Raw genomic sequence first — 23,171 nt, 5'->3', positions numbered from 1 at the left:
TTCCTTGCATAAGTTGTATCTGGTTATAGTGACCATATCTTGGCCAATCTGAATACTGCAGCAAACATTTGCATAGATAATATAGTCATGATGTGATTATGCTGACTTCATTCCCTTTACAGACACGGCTACAGTGGGGCTGCTGTATCCTTTTACTCTTAGGGATTTGTTTGTTTGGTTTTTTTTTCCTTGTGGTAGAAGTGTGATGCACTTGCAGGTCTTTAAGTGTTTGTGTGGGGTGGGGGCTAATATTGACACTGGATGTCTTTCTTGATTGTATTCTATTTTATTGAAACAGGGTCTCTTAACTAAGCCAAGATCTTGTCAACTAGCTGGCTAGTCTCTAGTCAGCATACGCTGGGGCATCCCAACTCTGCCAAAATCTAGGATTACAGACAGGACCACACTTACTCAGCTTTACATGGGTTCTGGGCACCCATGTGTAGGTGGCAAGTACCTTGTCTCCTAAGCCATCTCCTCAGTCTTCTTTAGTTTTCTGAGGAACCTCCACAATGACTACCAACTTATACTGTCAATAGTCTTAGACTCTTTATCTTTTTTTTTAAGATTTTTTAAAAATTTGTATGTATCTGTATAAGTTACGTAACATGTATGCCAATGCCCAAAGAGGCTACCTCAGGGCTTGAATTATAGGCAGTTGTGAGACTTCTGAAGTGAGTGCAGGTCCTCTGCAAGGGTAGCAGCTCTTAATTCTGAGCCATCTCTACCCATTGTTTTGCTTTAAAATTTTATGCAAATATATATCATTTTAGAACATTTATAATATATAAAATTATAATTTTATGAAATTATAAATATATCTGTATGTACACGTCTATGTATACATACATAAAATTGCTGCTGTATGGGCACAGGCATTGCCATGGCACGTTTGTAGGAGTCAGAGGAAAACTTACAAAACAGACAAACAGAGTTTGTCTGTTCTACTGTAAGTTCTGGAGATGGAACTCAGATAAACTGCCACGCTTGTATGTTAACTGCTTTGACCCAGTATGGTGGTTTGAATAAAAATGGCCCCCACAGGCTCATATATTGGTCCCCAGCTGATGGAACTGTTTGAGAAGGCGTGGCTCTGGACTCTCTCAGCCTAGTGGATCAAGATTGAGCTCTCAGCTGCTCCTTTACTCACAGATTCTAGCCCTCTGAAACTGAAGGCTAGATTTAACTCTTTTATAAGTTGCCTTGGTCATGGTGTTTTATCATGCAATGAAGTAACTAAGACAGCCCCTTTTTCTCTACATCTTCATCAACACTTATTTCATTTTTATCTGTACATTAACCATCCTCACAAGTGTGGCTGTTACTTGAACTCCCCAGATGTTTAATATGCTGACCATCTGAATCCCCTCTGTCCTGGAAAATACATCTATTCAGGTTCTATACCTATTTAAAAACTTTGGTTTATTTAAACTTTCTTTTCTTTTTTGGGGGGGAGGATGGAGATGGTGGTGGAGATGGAGAATGATCCAGAACCACATGCATTAGAGACAAGCAAACACTCTACAACTGAGATATACTCTCAGCTCTTAATTTTTAAAATGGTAAAAAATTAAATCATGTAAAGTCAAAGTTATTTTCATCTTTCACGCAGATAATACTTTTTGGTATTTGTTGATTCTAAGACTCGGTATACACAGCAGACAAAAAAGTAGAAAAGTTTATCTGAAAATGCCACGTGACTCTCTGGGCTTATTATATAAGAAGAGGTAGGGTAAGCTTTATAATCCAAATTTTGCCCACCTGTGCTCAGAGAACATCTATATTGTGACAAAGGTACAAAGGCTGGAAAGGTCACCATCCATCCACATGAGGTGACATAAAGGCCTACATCTGACCCATTGTTCTGACCCATTTTTAGTTAACAAAAAACCAAACAAACCCTCCCAACAAGTGCTTTCTCTCTGTTGCTTTCATTTCTTTTTTAATTTAATTTTTTATAATTTATTCACTTTACATCCCAATTATAGCCTTCACCCTTCTTCCCTCTTCCCCTCCCCTATTTCTCAGAAGGGGGAGCCCTTCTCCCCTGTCATTTGACCCCAGCCTATCAAGTCTCATTAAAACTGCCTGCGTCCTCTTCCTCTGTGGCCTGGCAATAGCCCCCACAAGGGGGAAGTGATCAAAGAGTAGGCAACAGAGTCCATGTCAGAGGCAGCCTTGCTCCCCTTACTAGGGAACCCAACATGGACAATGAGCTGCCTGTTTGCTATATCTGAGCAAGGGTCTAGATCCTCTCCACACATGGTCCTTGGTTGCTGAATCAGTCTCTGCAGGGCCCCATGGGCCCAGATTTGTTGGTTCTGTTGGTCTTCTTATGGAGCTGCTGTCCATTCTGGGTCCTTTTATTCCCCCACTCTTTCCTACAACTCCCAGTGCTCTGCCCAAAGTTTGGCTGTGAGTCTTAGCATCTGCTTCAATCCCCTGCTGGGTGGAGTCTTTCAGAGGACATTTACGGTAGGCTCCCATCCTGTTTCCTCTCTTCAACCACTTCGATGTCTATGCTATTTGCCCTTCGGAATGAGAATTAAGCATCCTCCCAACTTTCTATGAGAAATTAAATACAGTAAAAACTTAGACCCTACCCAGTAGCAATAACAGTATTCTTTGCTTTTATTCGGTGTATGGATCCATCTTCTATGCAGAGTGCAATAACACCACAGCACTCCCCATTTTCCATCAGAAGATCCAAGGCAAAATACTCCACAAAATAGCTGGTGTCATATCGCAGAGACTATAAGAAAAGGATCCCACATTTTAAACTACATTTAAGATTAAGATTAAACCAACAACACACAAAATGTGAACGGTTAAACCATTTAAACAGTTTGAAAAACTTGATCCAGTTCTGTTAATAAATGAAGTTAAGGATACTAGGGTTTGTAATGAAGTTATATGAGCTCCTATCGGCATCAATACTGGTAGCAGTTCAAAGCACAAAAAGTCACCCTAAATTTAGCAGTATATATACAACAAACAAATAAATAGTAAGCACATGACACTGCAGAGAACTGAATGCAGCAGGCTCTGGTTGCTCCGATTTGGGTGACACCACTCTTATTTTTACAAAAGCTTTGGAGGCACTCCAGGCTCTCTGGTGGCTCCACGTAGCACAGAACACCTCTCAAGAGGCCCACAGTGAGTGAGGCCCACAAATCACAGGGTCATGACCCAGAAGCTGTTAGCTTCATGTGGCCATTTGATTAATGAAAATAAAACACCTCGCTCCTCCGTTACAGTAAGCTCATCTGAATCTGCAGTAGCCACATTCAGGGGCTGGTAGCAGGAGTGCAGTTAAGTCCATTGCCATGCACATAGGGGAGTCAGCACTGCACAGTGCCACCGGGGGTGGCTCGGACAGCCCAAGGAGCTCTAAAGAGCATAGGCAAACTCTCAACACAACCATGAAACAAGCACATACTGTTACATTTTTTTCAGTGTACTTTAGCTACTGGAGCTCTAATATTTGCATGTTAACTACTTGTCACTACTTTCTGAAAACAGAGTTCAGATTACTGATTATCTGGACATGGCAGTTATCTAGTGCAATGGTTCTCAACCTTCCGAATGCTGCAACCCTCATATTGTGGTGACCCCAATCATAAAACTATTTTTGTTGCTACTTCATAATCGTACTTTCGCTACTGTTCTAAATAGTAATATAAATATGTGTCTTCTCATAGTCTTTGAAGGCCACAACCTGCAGTGACTCATGTCCCGCAAGACTTCATCCCGTTTAACGGTGAAGTATTAAAACATACCAATCAGTTCAGGAACTGAATGGTGATAAAATGGTGATAAAAGTGCATTAAGATACTTAGCTTTCTTTAACGGGCTGGCCACTGGGAGTCTGACCATGCGTGCTCCAGTGGGTATATGGGCAACAAAAACTGGAGTTGTTTTTCTTTTGGGGGGATGCAGGTGAGGGCACATGGGTGGGGAAGCAGACCTGGGAGGACTGGAAAAAGAGCATGATTGGGTGCATAATATGAAATTCCCAAATAATGAATAAAAATATTTTGTTGTAAAAAAGAACACTTCCTTTGCTCTAGGCATGTGACGGATCACAAGCTCAAGTTGGTAAGCGGTGACGACCAATTCAACTTTCCAAGACAAACTTAGGGAATAACAATGTCCTCTTGTTGTTGTTTTTTTTTTTTTTAAAGATTAATTTATTATGTATGTAATGTTCTGTCTGCATGTGTGCCTGCAGGCTAGAAGAGGGCATCAGATCTCATTACAGATGACTGTGAGCCACCATGTGGTTGCTGGGAATTGAACTCAGGATCTCTGGAAGAGCAGCCAGTGCTCTTAACCTCATCCTTCTCTCCAGACCTAACATAACGTCTTAAAGACAGCTTTTCATATTACCTATTCAATACTTTCATATCAGTAATTATTTCAGATACCTTACTATTTGTATTAGTTTTTGTCAATTTGACACAGACTAGAACCATCAAAGAGGGGACATCGACTGAGAGAATGTTCCCCTAAGACTGTACTGGAGGCGAGCAGTGAAGGTCCAGCCCATGCTGAGCGGTGGCCATCCCTGGGCAGGTGGACCAAGGGTGTATAAAAAAGTAGGCTGAGCAAGCCTGAGGGAACAAGCTGAAAGTGGTGTTCCTCTACGGGTCCCACAGCAGTCCTTCCTCAAGTCTGCACCCTTTTACAATGAACTAAAACTATAAGGTGAAATAGACCCTTTCCTCCCTAAGTTGCTTTTGGTTAAGGTCTCTGTCACAGCTATCAAAGCAGAACATTATTGTCTTTTTTTTTTTTAAGCAACCCATTGGGTGATTGCCTATCCTATGCCACTTCCACTGTTAGTTATAAAGATCATCTAACTATCCATTTGTTCCATTTCCTTTACCACCAAATCAGCCTTACCCTTCCATACAAGGTGTGTAAGAGTGAGTGGCCTGTCCGATCGGCCACACAACAGCACCGATGAGCCTGCCCGCCTTTCCCAAACTTGAGGCTCTGTCCACCAAATGCACGCTGATAAATCCTCCCTTCTTCAGTTCTGCTAAATGGCATACCATAATTTTCTAGCTATGAAACACAAAATAAGCAAAACTATATTACCTTAAACAAGTAAAAATATCGATGGTTATTTGCACCAAATGTGAAATCTAAAACATTCATACTAGCATATTGCATGAAAACACTGACAATTCAGGGGGTAGAAAAGCTTGTTCAATGAACTGAATAGTTAAGGAAGTACTGTTTTCATTGGTTCACCCATTACCAGGGACAGGACCCGAGAGCTCAATTGTGCTACACATGCACTCTCCAAGAGCCATATCCCATCCCTCTTTTATTTTTACGTTTGGTTCTTTTGTAATACATACACATTAACCCAAGAGTTTCCTTTTAGTTACCTACCTCAATCACGGAGGAAGGAGCTTGCTCTGTCATGTAATGGATGGCATCCTGATCCCCCAGCCAGTCAGAGCCTTTCACGGTGTCATAGAAATGCCATTTCCAGTTGTCCTCTTCCATGTTCCCCAGTGCAGCATTGATGCCCCCCTGGAAACACCACACAACTGCTCACCTGCCTTAAATGTGAGGCCAACTGCCTCTGCAGTCCACCTCCTCCCGAGATCAAAGCCAACTCCTTCCGTGAACTCTTCATGGAGGCTCAGGGGCAGTAAGGCAGGACAGCCCCTAAGTCATGAGACTTCCCTTGAAGTGGTTTAGTCTGTATCTGTGATGGGGGTGCTGCCTGATCTCCAGACCTCTAAAGACTGAAAAAGGTCCTTATCACTTACCCACTGTGCCTGTCAAAGATCCTTATAATTTACCCATTGGGCCTGTCAAAGGTTCTTATAACTCACCCATTGCTTATGCACCTGTCAGATACAGGCATTCAACAAGTCTATCTGGAAATCTCATGATAAAATATTCTCAATGGAACTTGTATGGGAATTAAAGAAGTACTCTCTGACACATACATAATATGCTCCTCATTCAGTTATACAACTCTGCACTCTAGCTTCTTCAGCTGTTATGTGAGTGTCACTCTTCCTTACTCCTCAGAATCACAAACTACTATAGCAGTACTAGGAAAACTCTTTTCTTCATTCTTTCACTATATATATATAGCCACGAAACCACAAATCTAAATAAGTCTCTCTTCCTTTTAAGTTTATTATCTCAGGTATTTGTCTCAGTGATAAATTCCTGACCAAACTTAATCAGGGAATAAATGTGGAAGAAAGTGAACCATGATGGGGAGACAGATGGAAGACAGGACAGCTGGAAAAGAACCACATTCGAGAATAATGAGGTGCCAAGCCTTCAATGATCTCCAGGAAGAGATTATAAGCAGTGACTTGCAAAGTGAGAATGACTGACTGGACTCCAACAACTGTAGAGATAATAAAATGCCAACAATTTGTCTCATAGGAGGAGTGGTGCTGTGCAAGATCTCTAGGCATCAAAAGAGGGCCTTCTTACCTGTGCTGCAATCGTATGTGATCGGGTAGGAAAGAGCTTTGTAAGGCAAGCAGTATTAAACCCTGCCTCAGAAAGGCCAAATGCAGCTCGCAAGCCTGCCCCTCCAGCACCTACTACCACAGCATCAAATTCATGATCCACAACTGGGTATTGAGTAGAAATCTGAAAAGGAAATTCACACATTCATTATATATTCAACTTCATAAACCATTAAGGCTAAAATTACAAGCTAATCAAAGGAAAGAATAGCTGCTATACACAGAAGGCCTCAATCCTGTTCTAGGCTGAGCATGCATTCTTGGTATTGAAGTGTGATAGGAACAATGAACCAGCAATCAGATATTATGGACAATAGAAGATCTGTTATTCATTCACACATACACACACCACTTCTTCAGTTTTGTTCTGAGACATCTTCTTGCTGGGCTGGCTCAAAATTCACCATCTTTTTTTCCTGCCTCTGCTTCCCAAGTGCTAGGACTACAAGTACATGCTAAAAAAATTAGACCGAAAAAAAAAAGTTTTTTGAGAGCACTTAAAATTCCAATTTTTCTATTCTGCTTCCAAAGCAGAGAAGTCTAAAAGCAGAAGGAAACATCAACATAATGAGCTCTAACTATGTCTTTTTCACAATGGTTTTACCATCTATGCCTATAGCCATATACATCTGTCCACAGGAGCTTAACCACGCACTGAAAATGCTTCTCCACCTGTGATATACAAGTCTCTCTTGAAAACATAAGTTAGCATGTTAAAGTTTGCCTGGGTACAGACCACAACTATATTCAGGCCTATATTTAGGGGAAGAGTCCATGTGGGATGATTTATCAATGAGAAACTGTCAAGCAATATTCTATAAACCCTGCTAGTTCATATGGGAAGAACTTGTGATCAATGTTCAGATTTTTTAAACAGAAAGCAGACAGAACAGGCTAAATACAAATGAGCCTCAAGTCCAGGAGCAACAGTCTTATTTTGTGCAGGGACTCCACTGTCCATCACAGCATACACAGCTCATTTATATTTTCTTATTTTGTTACTTTACTTGAATTTAGAGTTTAATTTAGATACTGATTTGCCAGCAAAAATGTCAGTATTTATCTATTTAAGTATTTCTGTAAGTGTTGTACTACACACATTTGAGCATACAATCAATAACCTAAGAACCTTTTCTTTACATATGAGCAATTCTCAAATATCTTGAAATGATTACAGATAATTATCCTTCAAAGTAATAAAAGTTGTTTGCAAGCTGGGTGTAATGGTGTACACCTTTAACCCAGCAGAGGTAGGTGGATCTCTGTGAGCTGGAGGCCGGCCTGATCTACATAGCGAGTTCAGGATACCCAGAGCTACAAAGTGAGACCTTGTCTTGAAAAAAAACATAAAATAAAAAAAGTTGTTTACAATTGAGCAATAAACTTACCGCATCTGAAACTTTAGCAGATGCCTTCTTGTTCTCACCAACAGTGAAGTGAAAGCCACGGGTCTGTGTGTGGGATGCCGCTGGCCACTGCAGAGACATAAATAGTGTTAGGGTCTTGAAGGAATAGAAACAGAGAGGAGTGAACTCCCAAGATACACTTGTCTCTATCTCCAGCACAGCAGGAGTCACAAACACAAAAAGGCCATATCTGGCTTTCACGTGGGTACTGGAGACTGGAATTGGGGTCCTCTTGCAAGTGTTCTTATTCACTGAGTCATCTTCCTAGTCCTTCAAAATGTTCTAATTTGAAAACATGAACATGAAGAAATTTACCTACAATGTAACAAAAAGGTCACTTATACCTTGTCCGGTAGGACAAACATTCTCATTAAGAAAGCTGGAGAGAGGCTGAGAAGAGCAGAAGCCATTAAGTATTCCCATCAAGCAAAGCGACTCAGAAAGCTAAGTATCTCATCAGCTGAAGATGGTATGAATCATCTTCTGCACAATTATTACAATTATAAAATCAGACAATGAAGACCTAAAAGCTACTGGCACTGGGAGAAGTGAGTGGTTTAAGTGCACTGAAAATCTCTTTTATCATTCAGGAAAAAAATGTCTAAAAATCTACCTATCAGCTATAAAAATGGAGGTAAGTACCAGAGCACAATGACACTATTTAGAAATTGTTTCCATTATTGAACATAATAGTTTGTTCCTTTTCACTTACAAACCTTTCTTCATCTTAATGATTTATTAAAAAAATTAAAATTATTTTCACTAAAAATGTTTTTAAGGCAAGTCAGATGACTCAGGAGCCAAAGATGCTTCGTGCTGAGCTTGAGAACTGAAGCTTGGTACCCAGGACCCATGGGGCTGGAGAGAAGCCATACCTCCAAGTTGCTAGCTGACTTCTACATGGTGTGTATGAACACACAAATAAATGTAATAAATTTTCTAACTTTCACTATTTTTAAAGTACTAATGCTTGAAATACAATTTACAGGGATATCTGCTCCTGACATGGATGACTACAGTTCAAACTTTCAGAGGCTGCCTCACAAAATTCTCACAATCCACACAGAAAAACTGAAGGTCAGTGGGGACTATAGACCCAAATTGTGTACTTTCTCTACTATATGGGGGGAGGGGGAACCCTGAGAACTCTAAATTCTGATTAAAATCCTGGTTATGAATAAATGTTAAGCCAGAAGTCTTCACATAAGCCAGGAATAACATCACAAAATACAGAACTGAATGTCACTGGTTTTATGAGGATCCTGAGTATGAAAGGCCCAAATAACTCATGTAATTCTTGATATATCATTAAAACAGCCAAAACATCACATCCAAACAAAAGATTTATTCTACCATGTTTCATGAGTTTTTCCTAAGAATTTGAAAAACTTTACAGAAGTGAGCTGTCCTTGTTATTAGTTTTCCTCTACAACGAACAATTTCAAATGTTTGTGATTCACATCAATGCATTGGGACCATGAAAAGCAAAACAAAGGCAAAATAAACTTGATGAGTTGATAACTTGAAAGCCATTTGTCAATACAGAATAGTTTGATAAGACTAAACAATTCCTGTCTTCAGCCTTTCTCAGTTAGTGATCACAAATTCTCACACACACACACAAATTTTTTTCTGCTAACTTGATTCTGTTCTTTTGTAAACTCAAATTCTTCATTAAAAATGAACAAACATATGCTCAAGTATACAACAAGGACATTTGCTCAACCATGTTCATAGCAGCTTTATTTCTAATAGCCAGAATCTGGAAACAACCCAGATGTCCCTCAGTTGAGGAATGGATACAGAAATTGTGATATATTTACACAATGGATTACTACTCAGCATTTAAAAACAAGGAAATCATGAAATTTGCAGGCAAATTGTGGGAACTAGAAAAGATCATCCTGAGTGAGGTATCCCAGAAGCAGAAAGACACATGGTATATACTCACTTATAAAGTGGACATTATACATATAATATAGGATAATCATACTAAAATCTGTACACCTAAAGAAGCTAAGCAAGGAGGAGGACCCTGGGTAAGATGATCATTCCTCATTCAGAAAGGCAAACAGGACAGACATCAGAAAAGGGTGAAAACAAGGAACAAGACAGGAGCCTACCACAGAGGGCCTCTGAAAAACTCTACCTGAGAGGGTATCAAAGCAGATGCTGAGACTCATAACCAAACTTTGGGCAGAGTGCAGGGAATCTGATGAAAGAAGGAGGAAAGAGAAAGACCTGGAGGGGACTGGAGCTCCACAAGGAAAGCAAAAGAACCAAAAAATCTGGGCACAGGGGCCTTTTGTGAAACTGGTATTACAACCAAGGACCATGTATGGATATAACCTAGAATCCCTGCACAGATGTAGCCCATGGCAGCTCAGTCTTCAAATGGGCATTCTAGTAAGGGGAACAGAGGCTGTCTCTGACATGAACTCAGGGGCTGGCTCTTTGATCACCTCCCCATGAATTGGGAGCAGCCTTACCAGGCCACAGAGGAAGACAATGCAGACAGTCCTGATGAGACCTGATAGGTTAGGGTCAGATGGAAGGAGAGAAGGACCTCCCCTATCAGTGGACTGGGGAAGGGACATAGGAGAAGGAGAGAGAGGGAGGACAGGATTGGGAGGGGATAAGGGAGAGGACTACAGCTGGGATACAAAGTGAATAAACTGTAATAAATAAAAAAGGAAAAAAACAAACTTCAAATGACAACAAATATTCAGTTACAGGGCAGAATTTCTATAGGAACAGTCATGCTCATGAAGAAACTTTTTTAAACAAAAAGCTATATTTTGGAAGGCCCCACTTGAGTGTCAATTCTGTTTTTCCTGTCTTACTATCCTGTTTAGTGGTACTTAATCATGGGACAGTTATGAAGCACCACCACAAAGAAGGTAAAATGCTAGCAGGTAACATGATTTAACTAAGGTTTGAGAAAAGAAAAAAAAGCTTCCAATCATGCCCCTATAAAAAGTTATACAGCTTGATCTCACATGCTTCGAGACTTATTCTCACTTTCAACTGAAATTTTACTCTAGTCTGAATAAAAATCAGTATCTAGGTCTTCGTCTCCAGAGGGACCACTGAGCACTAGCCTAAGGTGAGGACATACTGACGGAGAAGAAACAAAGTGAAAGAATTTATTTTATAAAGGATTTATTAATAGATTTGCTTAGGCGACATTAAGTCATACAAAATAGAAACTAAGTACTGCCTCCAAAATACCCCAAAGATATGAGCATAGTAACCAGACCTATTAGAGATAAGTAAAATTAAGAACTCTGCAATGTAATTGTTTCTTCACCAGGATTGACAGCCTTTTGGCTCCAGTTCCATAACAAAGGAGACAACCCAACTTATAACTATTAGGCCCATTTCTCTATGAAAGAACATTCCTCTGATAGGCAATTCAGGGTGACAACCATCTTTAAATATGGTATTCCATAAACGCCCACTTCTCTTAAGAAAAGCCTAATTCTGCCAGCTGGACAAGATGGCCATAGGTAACAACTATTTGGAAAAGAACAACAAAGCTGTACTTAAAAATAAATTAAGAAATGTGGGATATTTTTGCTGTGTAAATCTCCCACCTGCCTAAGCAGCTAGACTTGCAGTCTCCTGTCTCTATCTAAACCAGTCAAAGTTTAAACTGGATCTAGGACCTAAAAGGGCTTTAAGGATGACAATAACATATATGGAATGCATAAACCTAAGGTGCATATAAATTAGTAAAATTTCTCTTCTTCGCTGCTCCCTTTTTGGACATTAGCCAGAGCTGGACTCAGACTATCACTAAAAGGCTTTCTCCTTATTTTTTCCTGAGTGTGGGGAGTGAATCCTGGGCATGCAGTAGGCACACATATTTCTGCTCAATACAATTTTGTTATAAATACAGGTTGCTCCTGTGTTATTTCCTGTAAAAGGCTTCACGATCAGTACTTTAAAACCTCTTTGGGGTGTTTTAAAAGGCCAAGGAATAGAGGTGGAGGTGGGAGTTTTCGGCAGTAAACACAAGTCATGGAAATTATCAATGTTTGAAAATGCCTTCTGGTCTTCCAAGAATAGTTGCCAACTAACCCTTGAACATTTAACTGAGCATAACTTTTAATATCTATTTCAGAAAGGAGACAATTGCAGCCATAATTACAGGCACAATGCAAATCGATACTGTTGAAAGTCTTGGGGCTTTTACTTCGTAATTAAACTGTTAAGGAGGTAGGTGGGCCAGTTCACTTTAAAGAGCCCAATCTATCAAATTTAGTTTGCGTTAATAAAACCCTAGGAATCTGTCGCATAATATGTCATCCTCAAAGAGTACACTGAGACACGATCTGACGATCCAGGGCGCCCAACTGGCCCCTTGCAGCCTTGGGGCCCTCTGTGTCCCTCTTCCACTCGAATGCAAAACAGTGGTCGCAAGACTGGATGAACACAGTGCAGAAGTCTCACCTGATTTTTAAAAACAGTATCTGTGAGGCCACGACACAAAATCGATAATCTCATCACTTACATGTCTTAGTGTCGAACCCAAGCTACTAACTGTTACACGCAGAGTCGCCCGCAACCTGAGGGCCACAGGCCGGTCCCGCGCGTTAACCTTGAAGAACTCAGCTAGATAGAGCAGGACGGGGAAGGCCGGACTCCACTCCTTCACCCCTCCCGCAACCTCAGGGACATGACCTTCGCCGGAAAGCTGTCGGCTCCGGCCCACTGCATTTCCCAGTTCCAGCACAACTCGCGGGATTAGAAGTACGCCCGGCTCTGGCGCACTCCCGGTGCTCTCCATCCCGTGGCACGAACTCACCGACCCAGCTAGCGCCAACCGCCGCCCGCGAATAAGCCTCGAAACTGCGCCAACCCCGGCCATGTCGCTGCCTTCCCGCTAGCCTCAACGACAGACTGCGCTTGCGCACCAAGCAAGCCGTTGCACGTCTCGGACGATTCTGCGCCTGCGCACCATGCCCCTCCTGGCTCCCGGGAGGGTGTTGCGCCTGCGCACTGCAAATGCTGCGGTGGTAGTACCTCTGAGGTAGGCTGTCTGCTTCGCTGATGGGCTCTGCTCCAGGAGTAAGTGGGGTACCAATGTTTTAAAGTGCTTCTCGGGTGGCTCTTCGAGTTTGCCAAGACAGAGAGGGTCGGAGGATCCCGGCAGATGGATGTAGGATCCTAGGGGCAGCAACTGCAGCTCCATAAGAGCCTATTTTGTTGGGCGCAGAGTCTCAAGGAATGGGCAGGAGGTACCGCCCTGGGCTTCCGGAGTGAGTAGAAATGATCTCTTGGTGGTTGGACCAGAGGCAGCTCCACCAGGCTGCGCAGAATACCGAACCAGAAACAATATCCAAAGCTTCGTCTTCATTTCAGCTGCTAGGAAGCTCAGGGCCCGGCCTGTTGTCCTTAAAGCTTCCTAGAGCATGCCTAGCATCCTTCCTTGAAAACTCGCTCTGATTGGATCAGATTCAGGTAGTATTTCTGTTTTTCTAGTGAAATAGCTGAAAACTTTGATAGAATTAAATGGCTTAGAAACTAAACCAACAATCCTAGTTGTTTGCTGAATATTCACTTAATATTAGATTAAGGGCTTTTTCTCTTGGTGCACAATCTTCATGAACATAATTTTGAATTATTTAAGTTTACAATGAACCATTCATATTTTATTTCTCTTTCTCTTTTTTTTTTTTTACTAAATCATAATAAAGAAAGAAATATGGAATATATTTATGCACAATGCTTCATATTTTGTATTATTTCCTTGGACTTTTATAACCCAGAAATGGATGTTATTGGTGTGAAGGGAATAAATGTGACAGTTGACCCTACGAGGGTTCTGCATTGGTGAGTTCAACCAACTGTAGATCAAAATACATTTGGAGGAAATGTGTGTCTATTCTGAACATGTGCAGACCTTTTTAAACAAGGAGGAAAATAAAGAATATCAACTACCTAAGTGCCTTTATACCTTATTTGGTATTGGTGATTTAGAGACAATCTAAAGTATTAAACAGACTGTATTCAGATACACCATTTTATATGGAAGCCTTGACTGTCTTCAAGGCTTTTGGTATCTGCTGGGGCTCCCCAACAGATCTAAGGCATAGCTATACTTAGTAGGAGGTTTTTGAAAGTTACCTGTTTTAAGTTAGTGTGTGTGTGTATATGTTTCTAAAATAGGCATCTACTAAATTTCATAAATATTTATTTTATTTTATGTGCATTGGTGTTTTGCCTGCATTCTTCTGTGTGAGGGTATCAGATGACCCTGGAACTGGAGTTACAGACAGTTGTGAGCTGCCATGTGGGTTTGTGAATTGAACTCAGGTCCTCTGTAAGAACAGCCAGTGCTTTTAGCCACTGAGCCATCTTCCCAGCCTTCTACCAAACTTTTTAATCCTATGGTTTCTATGAACCGTTAAGTTCTTAGGTATAGTCATGCTTATTGTTCCTCATTGCTCATCTTTACATGTAAAACAAGGTTTGTTAAAAACTCTGGATTAACTATTTTGTGATTATTTTGTCTGTGAGGGTACATATAGGCAAGCTGAATGTTTTCATGACTTTACATAATGAAAACACCCATCTGATACAGATTGTTTCTTTTTTTTGCATATTTATGAAGGTATTTAATTAAGATTCAGTTCATGCGTTTTGTTTTGTTTTGTTTTGTTTTGTTTTGTTTTGTTTTTCAATACAGTTTATTCAGGAACCTTGAACAATCATCTGACCCTGGGGAAAGCCAGCCCATAGCTTAAATAGCCTCTGGGTAGCCAACCCCAGCGTGCCACGTGGGCAATGCGGATAGGTCCACATACATGGAAGCAAGCCAGATCCTCAGCCTTAGCCAAATGTGGAGTTGTTTGTGACAGAGAGCACTCACCATCAGGAAGGTGGAAGGCCGAAACCAGCTCCATCTTTAGGGTGCGGCATTACGCAGCTCTCTACAGTTCCCCCTTTTTGTTTTAGACGCATCAGGCAAGAGTAGAGATCTGATCTCTGATATTAGAAATAAATTGGGACTTTGTACCGATGTTCATTTAGGTGTCATCCACCCAAAGAGCATCAGACCCGTCCAATACCTTTTTCTCAGAGGCGGGACCTGGGCATCAACCCGCATGCAATCAGACTTGTTCTTCTCTGGGTCGAAAGCGACTGACCCTGAGTGCAGTGCTTAGCCTCACATCCTGAGCATAACATTTTAGCTTTTTATGGTAGCCAACCATGCTTGGGGAGACTGTCCTGCTTCAATGGCTGTAAAGGCCTGAATGATCATGGCTGCATTACGCTGTTGTGAGACTCTAATCTTGCATATACACCACAGGCAAACCAAGGAGACCAACACCAGAAGGCCTGCTAACGCTCCCATGCCTGCCCATTCCTTCAGATGATTCATGGCTGCAGCAATCCATGATGATAATCCTGTGGCTAGTCCTGCGTCCACTCTGGTAGAATTTACCGTGACAATGGCCACTCTCAGCTGCTCCATCATAGTATCGAATTCTCCAGTCCAATTACCTAAAATATAGCTAGACAATTGTTTAGACAGATTTGCAGCACAGGAAAATTTCTCATGTTGTATGCTAGTGACACAAAGTCCAGCATACTTTCATTGACAGCCAAGTTGAGCGATTTGCCATAGGGTATCAGTTTGCTCCTGCAAGAGCAAATCTTGCTTCTGCAAGATTGAACACCATCAAGCCTCCTTTTAGTTGAGCATTAATTCCTTTTTGTACATCTAAGGCATGAGCTACATTGGCTAAAAGATTATTCAGGGTCTGAGCAGTCTGCACAGTATGACTCATGGCTAATGCCGCAGTGGTAGCTCCAACAGCCGCCAATGAGATGGCAGTAACAATGGCGGCTGTAGTTCCAAGATCCCTTTTCTGTCTGAGGAGAGTCATAGCATGAGGGGCATCAACGGGCACAGGCACCCAGCGAGGCATGCGAGTAACCAGGGCATACCTAAATTCACTAGCATTCCAGCATTGGGCAAAAAAGCAAGTATCATTACCACAATTACTTGGCTCTATCTGGCTAATAATGAATGAAAATGGGGAATAAAAACAAACAGGTGTGGGCTTATAGGAAATATTATGAGAAGCCTTAACCCCCTCGTTGGAACATCCTGCATCAGTTCTAGAACTAGCAGTGGTGGTGTCCAAGGTCTGAGTAGGTTCAGGAGACCATTGCCCCCAGGGGCGAGATGTGCTCCATGTAAATTGACTAACTCCATGTTTTTCTCTACTTTTGAAAGTCATTTAAGGTTCTTAAATTATTTTTCCCCTTTTTTTTTAATTTTTCATCAATTACACTTTATTCAGATTCTTTTTAATTTAACTTTATTTATTTGAAACAAGGTCTCTCTTCATGGTCCTAACTGTCCTTAGAAATCACTGTGTAGACCAGGGTATCTTCAGATTCAAAAAGATGAGCTTGCCTCTGTGGTCTGAATTCTGGAATTAGAGGCATGCACCACCACTCCTGGCTAGTACGGTATTCTGCAAACTGACAGATTCATAGTAATATTGGCCTCCAGCCTAGTTTGGGAGTTATACCCTAAAGTGAAGCAAGGGATTTCTATAATCCAGATCAGGACCGGCATGCAAGTTGCTTTTCTTCGATTTTTGTCTGTAGAAAGCTGCTTATTCTTCAACCCTGCCTATATAAAGCACATGTCTATTGTAGATTCACCTTTATTGTTTTATTGTTGTCTATGGACAGCTGTATTAGAGTCTTACAGAGACAACCAATGAGAAACATGTATAGCTAGCTGTGCATCACTTAACAGTGGAGGCAGATTCTGACAGATGTGTTGACAGGAGATTCCAATTTTATGTAAATCCAAGAGTGAGCTGAGCCTGCTGTGACATTGCTAGGCAATATAGCATGGAACTACTATTATTTGTGTAGTTCATGATCAACCACATTCTCTAGGGCTTGTGATGGTATGTGTTGAGTAAGAGAGCATTTAATTTATTATGAGTAATCAGTGTAAGCACTCCAGTGCTTACCAGTCATACGGAAACACTTCTCAGGCACACTTAGAATCATGGTTGATCAATTAGCTGGGCATGCTGAGATGCCTTCTCTCACTCATGTTGACACATAAGATTAAACATTGTAGCCACCATATATCTAAACATACTGGGAGAGCTCATGGCATTCTGCTTGTACTTTGCTTTCATATTACACTGTGCCTTACTTCTTGAAATCACCTGTATGTGATGTTGTGGCGCACATAAAGCTGAAAAATATGTTCTTAACTAAAAAAAAAAAAAAAAATGTATAGATGACATAATACTCTGGGTTGTTTTTTTTTTTTGTATAGTTAGTATCTTTTTCATTTTCTTCAAGGTATAGCTCCATGAATAACTTAAACGACCCCCCAAATTGGAACATCCGGCCCAATTCCAGGGCTGATGGGGGTGATGGAAGCAAGTGGAATTATGCCCTGTTGGTACCAATGCTGGGATTGGCAGCATTTCGTAAGTTATGATTTTCTTGACATTTCTGTTTCCTGGTCCAAAATTATTCCAGGAGTGGGTTGCTGCAGAGGTTGGATACCAGAAGACTTGACCAATACATTGCCGTTTTATCCTATACAGGGACTCTGACAGAATTACAGATTTTCTGATTGTCAGTTTAACTGTTTCTAGAAGGAAGTAAGTTTCCTTCATGCCTCAGTACATTGTGAGGATTAAATGAAACAAAAGTATTTGGTGTGGGTTAGGCTTTAATAAGCTTCAGCTTTCTCTCATTGCTTCACTGTTCTGAGGGGACTTCTTGCCTTAATTGCCTCCCTCAGGACTGGCAGAAACTGGTCAGAAAGAAAACCAGTTAGGATGTATGTTTAGTATTTCTAAAGTTGTATTTGGGTGAGTTTGCCCATGAAAACTACTGTGCAGACTGGAAAGCCTTGCGTCTAAATTGACTGAATAGCACAAGGACTTGACCAGTCTTAGGCCGCAGTGTGTATGTGCATGTACATGTCTCTGCGGGTGTAGCGAAAGAAACTTGAGAAAACCCCAGCTTTTAATGGGAACACATCACTGATGTAGAAGAGCTGGTTTATATGTCTTCATGTCTGTGCTCCTGGTTGTCCTCTAAGACTATGAGAAACTGATGATTCAGTAAACCAAAAGCAAATACAGTCCCATATGTGTAGTGACTGTTTTTGTACTGTAGCTTGTTATGTGCCTGAGTTTCTCAGTTTAAGTTTGCCGTAGAGGAAGTGGAGGGATCTGAGCATTGCCTGCTGCCAGTCCAGATTTCTCCCAGAGGGTGCTTGGAGGGCCCTGCCTGTCATCCTCTTTCGGCCACTGTTCAGCATAAAGGACACCTCTTGCTGCGATTCTCTGAGTAGCTTGGAAGCCTTAAAATTACACTCACATAATTATTATAGGTAGAGTTTCATCTATCACTAGTTACTCTGAGTGAGTTAGCTTTGAGACGTGGAGAGGCCCTCTCACTTTCCATGTGTTTCTCAGATTTGTTTGGAGCTTTAACACCAACTCCAAATTCTTGCCTTTCCCTGTTGGATGTTCAAGATGATACGTTCTGTCCTCGAGAAGAGCTGAAGAATGTTTTATGTTTCTGTATTGATTGTCCTGGTTAAATAATGTATTCAGGGATAGCTGTTGGGCTTGTTATTGTTGTGGTTGTTGTTTTAAATCTGGGTCTCACTATGAGGCCTTAAACTCACAGTGCGCATTAATCTAAAATTAAGTTACTACATGTCTGAGAAGGTGTATTGCAACATGCAAATATTAACTAGCCTTCATCATGATCTTGAAGTAGCAGCAGAAGAATGAATGCCTTACCTGACTAACCACCTCTGAGAATGAGAATCTACTTTTATTCTCATATTTTTAAATTTCATGACCAATGCCCCCTTCCTTTTTTCCCATCCTGCCCTCTTTCTTCCTTTCTTTTGTGGTTCTGATGCCTCGTTTTGGGTATGCTAGGCAAAAACTCTATCACTGAGCTATATCCATACCCCCAAATTTCATAACTTTTAATACAATTCAGAAACTGGTAAAATTGAGCTTACCTTGAAGAGTGTCTGGCATTTCACTCTTTGAAAGGCTTGTGTCTTCTTGTCTCTGCTGCTGTCGTCTTTCTCATTCCCTATTTCTCTGTTTTCCCCTTTCTCTGTCATCCCTCCCTTCCTCACCTTTTCTTCTCTTATGTAGAAAAGAAACGGTCGTAGATCTAAAAAGTGAAGTGTTTGGCATACCAAGCTTAATCATGCAGTACAACTCAGTTTAGTCAAAAAAGACAGTTTTGAGACCATTGTAGACCACGTACAATTGTGATAAGTAACACAGAGAGATCAGTATCATTTACTCTGTTTTCCCTAGTGGTTGCTTCATACGGGACTCAGGATCTTGTGTTTGGCACAGGCAAGATAACATTATGATCTTGTGTTTGGCACAGGCAAGATCACATTATGAAGGGACACCTGTCATTTCATAGCCACACTTCCCTCTGAAACCTGGTAACCACTCATCTAGGAACCAATTGGTTCCCAATCTAACTGGAGGTATAAAGTTATGTGGCTATCTTAAAGTCTCTGTCAGATAACACTAAAGTCTCTGATCTTCCTGGATTTATTTTGTTTTGACACCTACACAATTTAGATGTCCAGGCTGGCCTTGTGCTTGGAATCCTCCTCTCACTCAGCCTCCCAAGTACAAGCACTTGCTACCACAGCCAACCTAAGGTTGAACTTCTTCCCTTTATTTTTGTAGAGCATAACAGCAAACCCACCAGACTTAAGCTATATGCAGATGATAACTGGGCATCCAACAATATGTGAAGCCTACCTGTATTAATTTTTTAAACATTGGCAATAAGTCATGGAGCACTGAGGCAGAGCACATAAATGATAGATGCAAAGAAAACAATGGTAAATTTTTCAGCCATGAAAGTTAGACGCCAGAACCAGGAACATGGTATGTGCCGCTTTCAGTGCCCAGCACTGGTATGATTTTAAGGTAGGAACTTTTCTTAGTTTGTAATCTACAAAGTTTCATGTCCTGACACTTTTGAATTCTTAGGTTTTTACCAAAATGCTGTCATTACTGTTACATATTTTCTTTAAGTAGTTACAGGATTTTTGTTGTGTCTCTTCATGTGTCTTCCTCATCTGTTTTATTCATGTCAGGTTGGATTTGGTCAAGGGAATCCCAAAAAGAAATAGAAAAAGTAAGAGAAGCATATCATCATAAAACCGCTGCCTTTCAGCAGGATCTTGAAGCTAAATACCGTGCTGTGATCTCAGAACAACGGCGTGCTGTTGCTCAGCTGTCTTTGGAACTGGAAAAAGAGCAAAATAGAACAGCTAGTTTTCGGGAAGCCCTTATCTCTCAGGGGCGTAAGCTGGCAGAAGAAAAGAAGCTTCTTGAACAGGAACGGGCTCAGATAATGCAAGAAAAAAGCCAGCTGCGGCCTCTGAGAAGTGCTTACCTGAACTGCCTGGAAGAAGAGGATGACTGGCAGAAGAGAGCCCAGCTTATGCTGAAGGAGGTGGGAGAAGCTCTCGAGGAACGCCAGAATATCTACTGTAGCCTGATTCTTCCCCGTAGCACACGGCTGGCGCTGGAGAAGAGCTTACTGGTGCGCACCTCTGTTGATCCGGTGGCTGCTGATCTAGAGATGACAGCTGGCTTATCAGACATATTTAAGCATGATAAGCATTGTGGAGATGTCTGGAACACCAACAAACGCCGAAATGGGAGGCTCATGTGGATGTATCTCAAATATTGGGAACTGCTTGTTGAACTTAAAAAGTTCAGGAAAGTAGAGAAGATTATACTAGAAAAATAAGAGTGAAATGGAACTCAAGGCCTCATTCACCATGGCAGTCTGTATTTTAGGATCTCTGATATTTCCTGTGTTCCCTTGCCACTGAATGTGACCCTTTGTGAGAACTCAAGTCTTTCCACCCTTTCAACAGTACAGTAGGGCCTTCACAGATAAGCTTTTTCTGCGATGCTCTGCAACTATTAGAGATTCACTTTTTCTGAAGCATTTTTGAGCTGCTAATATTTAGCAGAACCTGTACAACTGTGTATTTTAGTTCTAGGGGAAAGAAAAATGTAAAGCTCCAATGCAGTATTCTTACTCTAAGAAATGTTCTGTCAGTTTTTGCCTCTCCTCTACTTGTTTTCCCTTCCCTGAGTCTATCTACAGGTTGTTGGGTAATGTAGTAGTTATATTACCAGATTTCACTTTTATGGAACATTTTCCCCCACAAAGAAATGAAGAAAAAAAAAAAAAATATATATATATATATATCTTATACCCAGTTGGTACCGCAGTGAATACTTAGAATTTAGCTGCTCAGGGGGTTGGAGATTTAGCTCAGTGGTAGAGTGCTTGCCTAGCAAGCACAAGGCCCTGGGTTTGGTCCTCAGCTCTGGAAAAAATAATAATAATTTAGCTGTTCCTATATTCAATAAGCATGTTATTTATTAGCAATGATACGCAGTCAATAACATTTGTCATTTAAAGTAATAGTGTGACTTATTATTTGTATGACTTTACTGTTCTTTTGAAAGAGTCTTGCTGCATAGTCCACGTAAGCATTATACGTGCAGTCTTCCTGCCCCAGGCTCCCAAGTGCTGGGGTTACAAGTGTGTATCACTACTCTTGACTTGATAGTCTTACATGTATTGTCACTGTTTTTAACATTTGTTTAAAAAGCAAATAAGTACTTACAAGTCATTTACACACAGCTTATATGAGTTGACCCTTTGTGCATAACTCATGTAATCCTTACTCTGGTTTTATGAGCTAAGCACTATTATTTATCTTGCAAAAGGTAATTTCCCAAGATACTCAGGTTCTATGACTTGCCATAGTTTTCTAAGACTCCACCTGTGGTTGCCCTTAGAGATAAGAGGTATTATAGCAAGAAAGATAAAAACAGCAGAGGACAACAGTAGAATGGTGTAGAACCAGGTGGAGCCACCAAGGGTCACACTCTGTGGAGTCACAGGGAACAGTCTTTAGTTTAGGGATATGACTAGGAACATGAGAGGTTACCGGGAAACTCCCTGGAGACTAGCAAAAGATTTTGATGGGTGAGAGCTATTCATGTGACCCTTCTATCTGACATATACCAGTTCCATTCCCACAGGAAGGCAAGCGGCAGGAATCATTCATACTCTGCAAGCAGTGTAGTTACCAGTGCTGGGAGCTCCCAGCATCCAGGTCCCCAGACACCTGTTAGACTAGCCTTGCAAAGGATGCAGTATGAAGTCTGTCAAGTGGGCTTTTCTAATTAGCCTTGTTTTCTGGAGGATGGGGAGCTGGAGCCATGATTTGGAGAAAGTGCTCTGCCTAGGTCATGGTAGTGCTTTGTTGGAGTGGGTCTGAGTTGGGTGTTGGACTTCCGAACTAGGAACCTGTATGTTGTTGTCAGTGGCAGGAAGTGAATAAAGTGGTCAGTTTATGCGCAAGTCCTATATTCCTCCCTGTGCATATCTTTCTGAATAGATATATGACAAACTTAGAAGTACTTATCCAGAAAACAAGTATACAATGATTGAGGAGCACTGAGGCTCATGTTTTATATTCCACATTAAGTTCTCAGAACCATTTTGGCAGAGTTGGCAGCAGGCTAATCAGCCAAAGCCAGCTGATTCCAGCCTCAGTTACAGCTTTTCTCAACTGATACTTACGCCTTTCTACTGTATTACCAGGACTGGGAGAAGTTATTTTTTCTAGTACATCTTAGAAACAGTTTTCTTAAATTGTGTTTCCTAATGCATTCGATCCTTAAAGGAAGCTGCACAGGCTCTAGTTTCTGTTACTCAACTGATCTGCTCATAAGACCTTGGACACACTACTTCATGGCTTTTTCTAGGATTTATCTTTTAAAATGACACATTTTCCATGGGAATCACATCAATTCTTTGTATCTATGGCATGGCCACCTTCCATCCTAAGTCTGCTTTTCAAACTGAAATTATCAGTAACATTTTTATTGCTGTTCAGGGGTCAAATGGAAGTACCTGGTATGGAGACAGACCTAGGGGAGGAGATATAATGGGAGGACCTGAGATGGTTTACCTCTGGTTGGGGACACATGGAGAAGAACCACAAACTGGAGTCACATTTCAGACCCTTGGCTGGTACACAGGCAGTTATGGAGCTAAGTGTTTACTTCTGTCACAAGTGAATTATTTTCATACTCTTTAAAATTCAGAATATTAATGAAATAAACTGTACATAAGTTAAGCCACA

The 23,171-nt window shown here is 41.1% G+C and overlaps 2 protein-coding genes across 4 annotated transcripts in view; one reads left to right on the top strand and one right to left on the bottom strand.

The window, feature by feature from the left end:
* Positions 1 to 12,876, bottom strand: part of Sdha (succinate dehydrogenase complex flavoprotein subunit A) — a 24,427-nt gene extending 11,551 nt beyond the window's left edge. Inside the window, exons 1-6 of the mRNA XM_021631429.2 lie at positions 12,732 to 12,876; positions 7,904 to 7,990; positions 6,478 to 6,639; positions 5,404 to 5,547; positions 4,906 to 5,070; positions 2,604 to 2,752 (exon numbers count right to left, since the gene is read on the bottom strand). Of these exons, the coding sequence (XP_021487104.1) occupies positions 2,604 to 2,752; positions 4,906 to 5,070; positions 5,404 to 5,547; positions 6,478 to 6,639; positions 7,904 to 7,990; positions 12,732 to 12,794 (770 nt within the window). The 5' untranslated portion in view covers positions 12,795 to 12,876. The remainder of the gene's footprint in view (positions 1 to 2,603; positions 2,753 to 4,905; positions 5,071 to 5,403; positions 5,548 to 6,477; positions 6,640 to 7,903; positions 7,991 to 12,731) is intronic.
* Ccdc127 (coiled-coil domain containing 127) lies at positions 12,877 to 23,171 on the top strand. Of its 3 annotated transcripts, none has more exons than XM_021631432.2 (3): positions 12,877 to 12,956; positions 17,273 to 17,403; positions 20,085 to 23,171. In XM_021631432.2, exons 1-3 carry the CDS (start codon positions 12,886 to 12,888, stop codon positions 20,744 to 20,746), a joined length of 864 nt encoding a protein of 287 aa, XP_021487107.2. In that variant the 5' UTR covers positions 12,877 to 12,885; the 3' UTR covers positions 20,747 to 23,171. The 3 variants fall into 3 exon arrangements, with proteins under 3 accessions (XP_021487107.2, XP_021487109.1, XP_021487108.1); XM_021631434.2 differs by having other exon boundaries at positions 12,895 to 12,994; XM_021631433.2 differs by having other exon boundaries at positions 12,922 to 13,387.

The sequence above is a fragment of the Meriones unguiculatus genome, chromosome 3, assembly GCF_030254825.1.
Source record: "Meriones unguiculatus strain TT.TT164.6M chromosome 3, Bangor_MerUng_6.1, whole genome shotgun sequence".
NCBI classification, from domain to species: domain Eukaryota; kingdom Metazoa; phylum Chordata; class Mammalia; order Rodentia; family Muridae; genus Meriones; species Meriones unguiculatus.
This window is presented reverse-complemented; position numbering and strand designations above follow the sequence as displayed.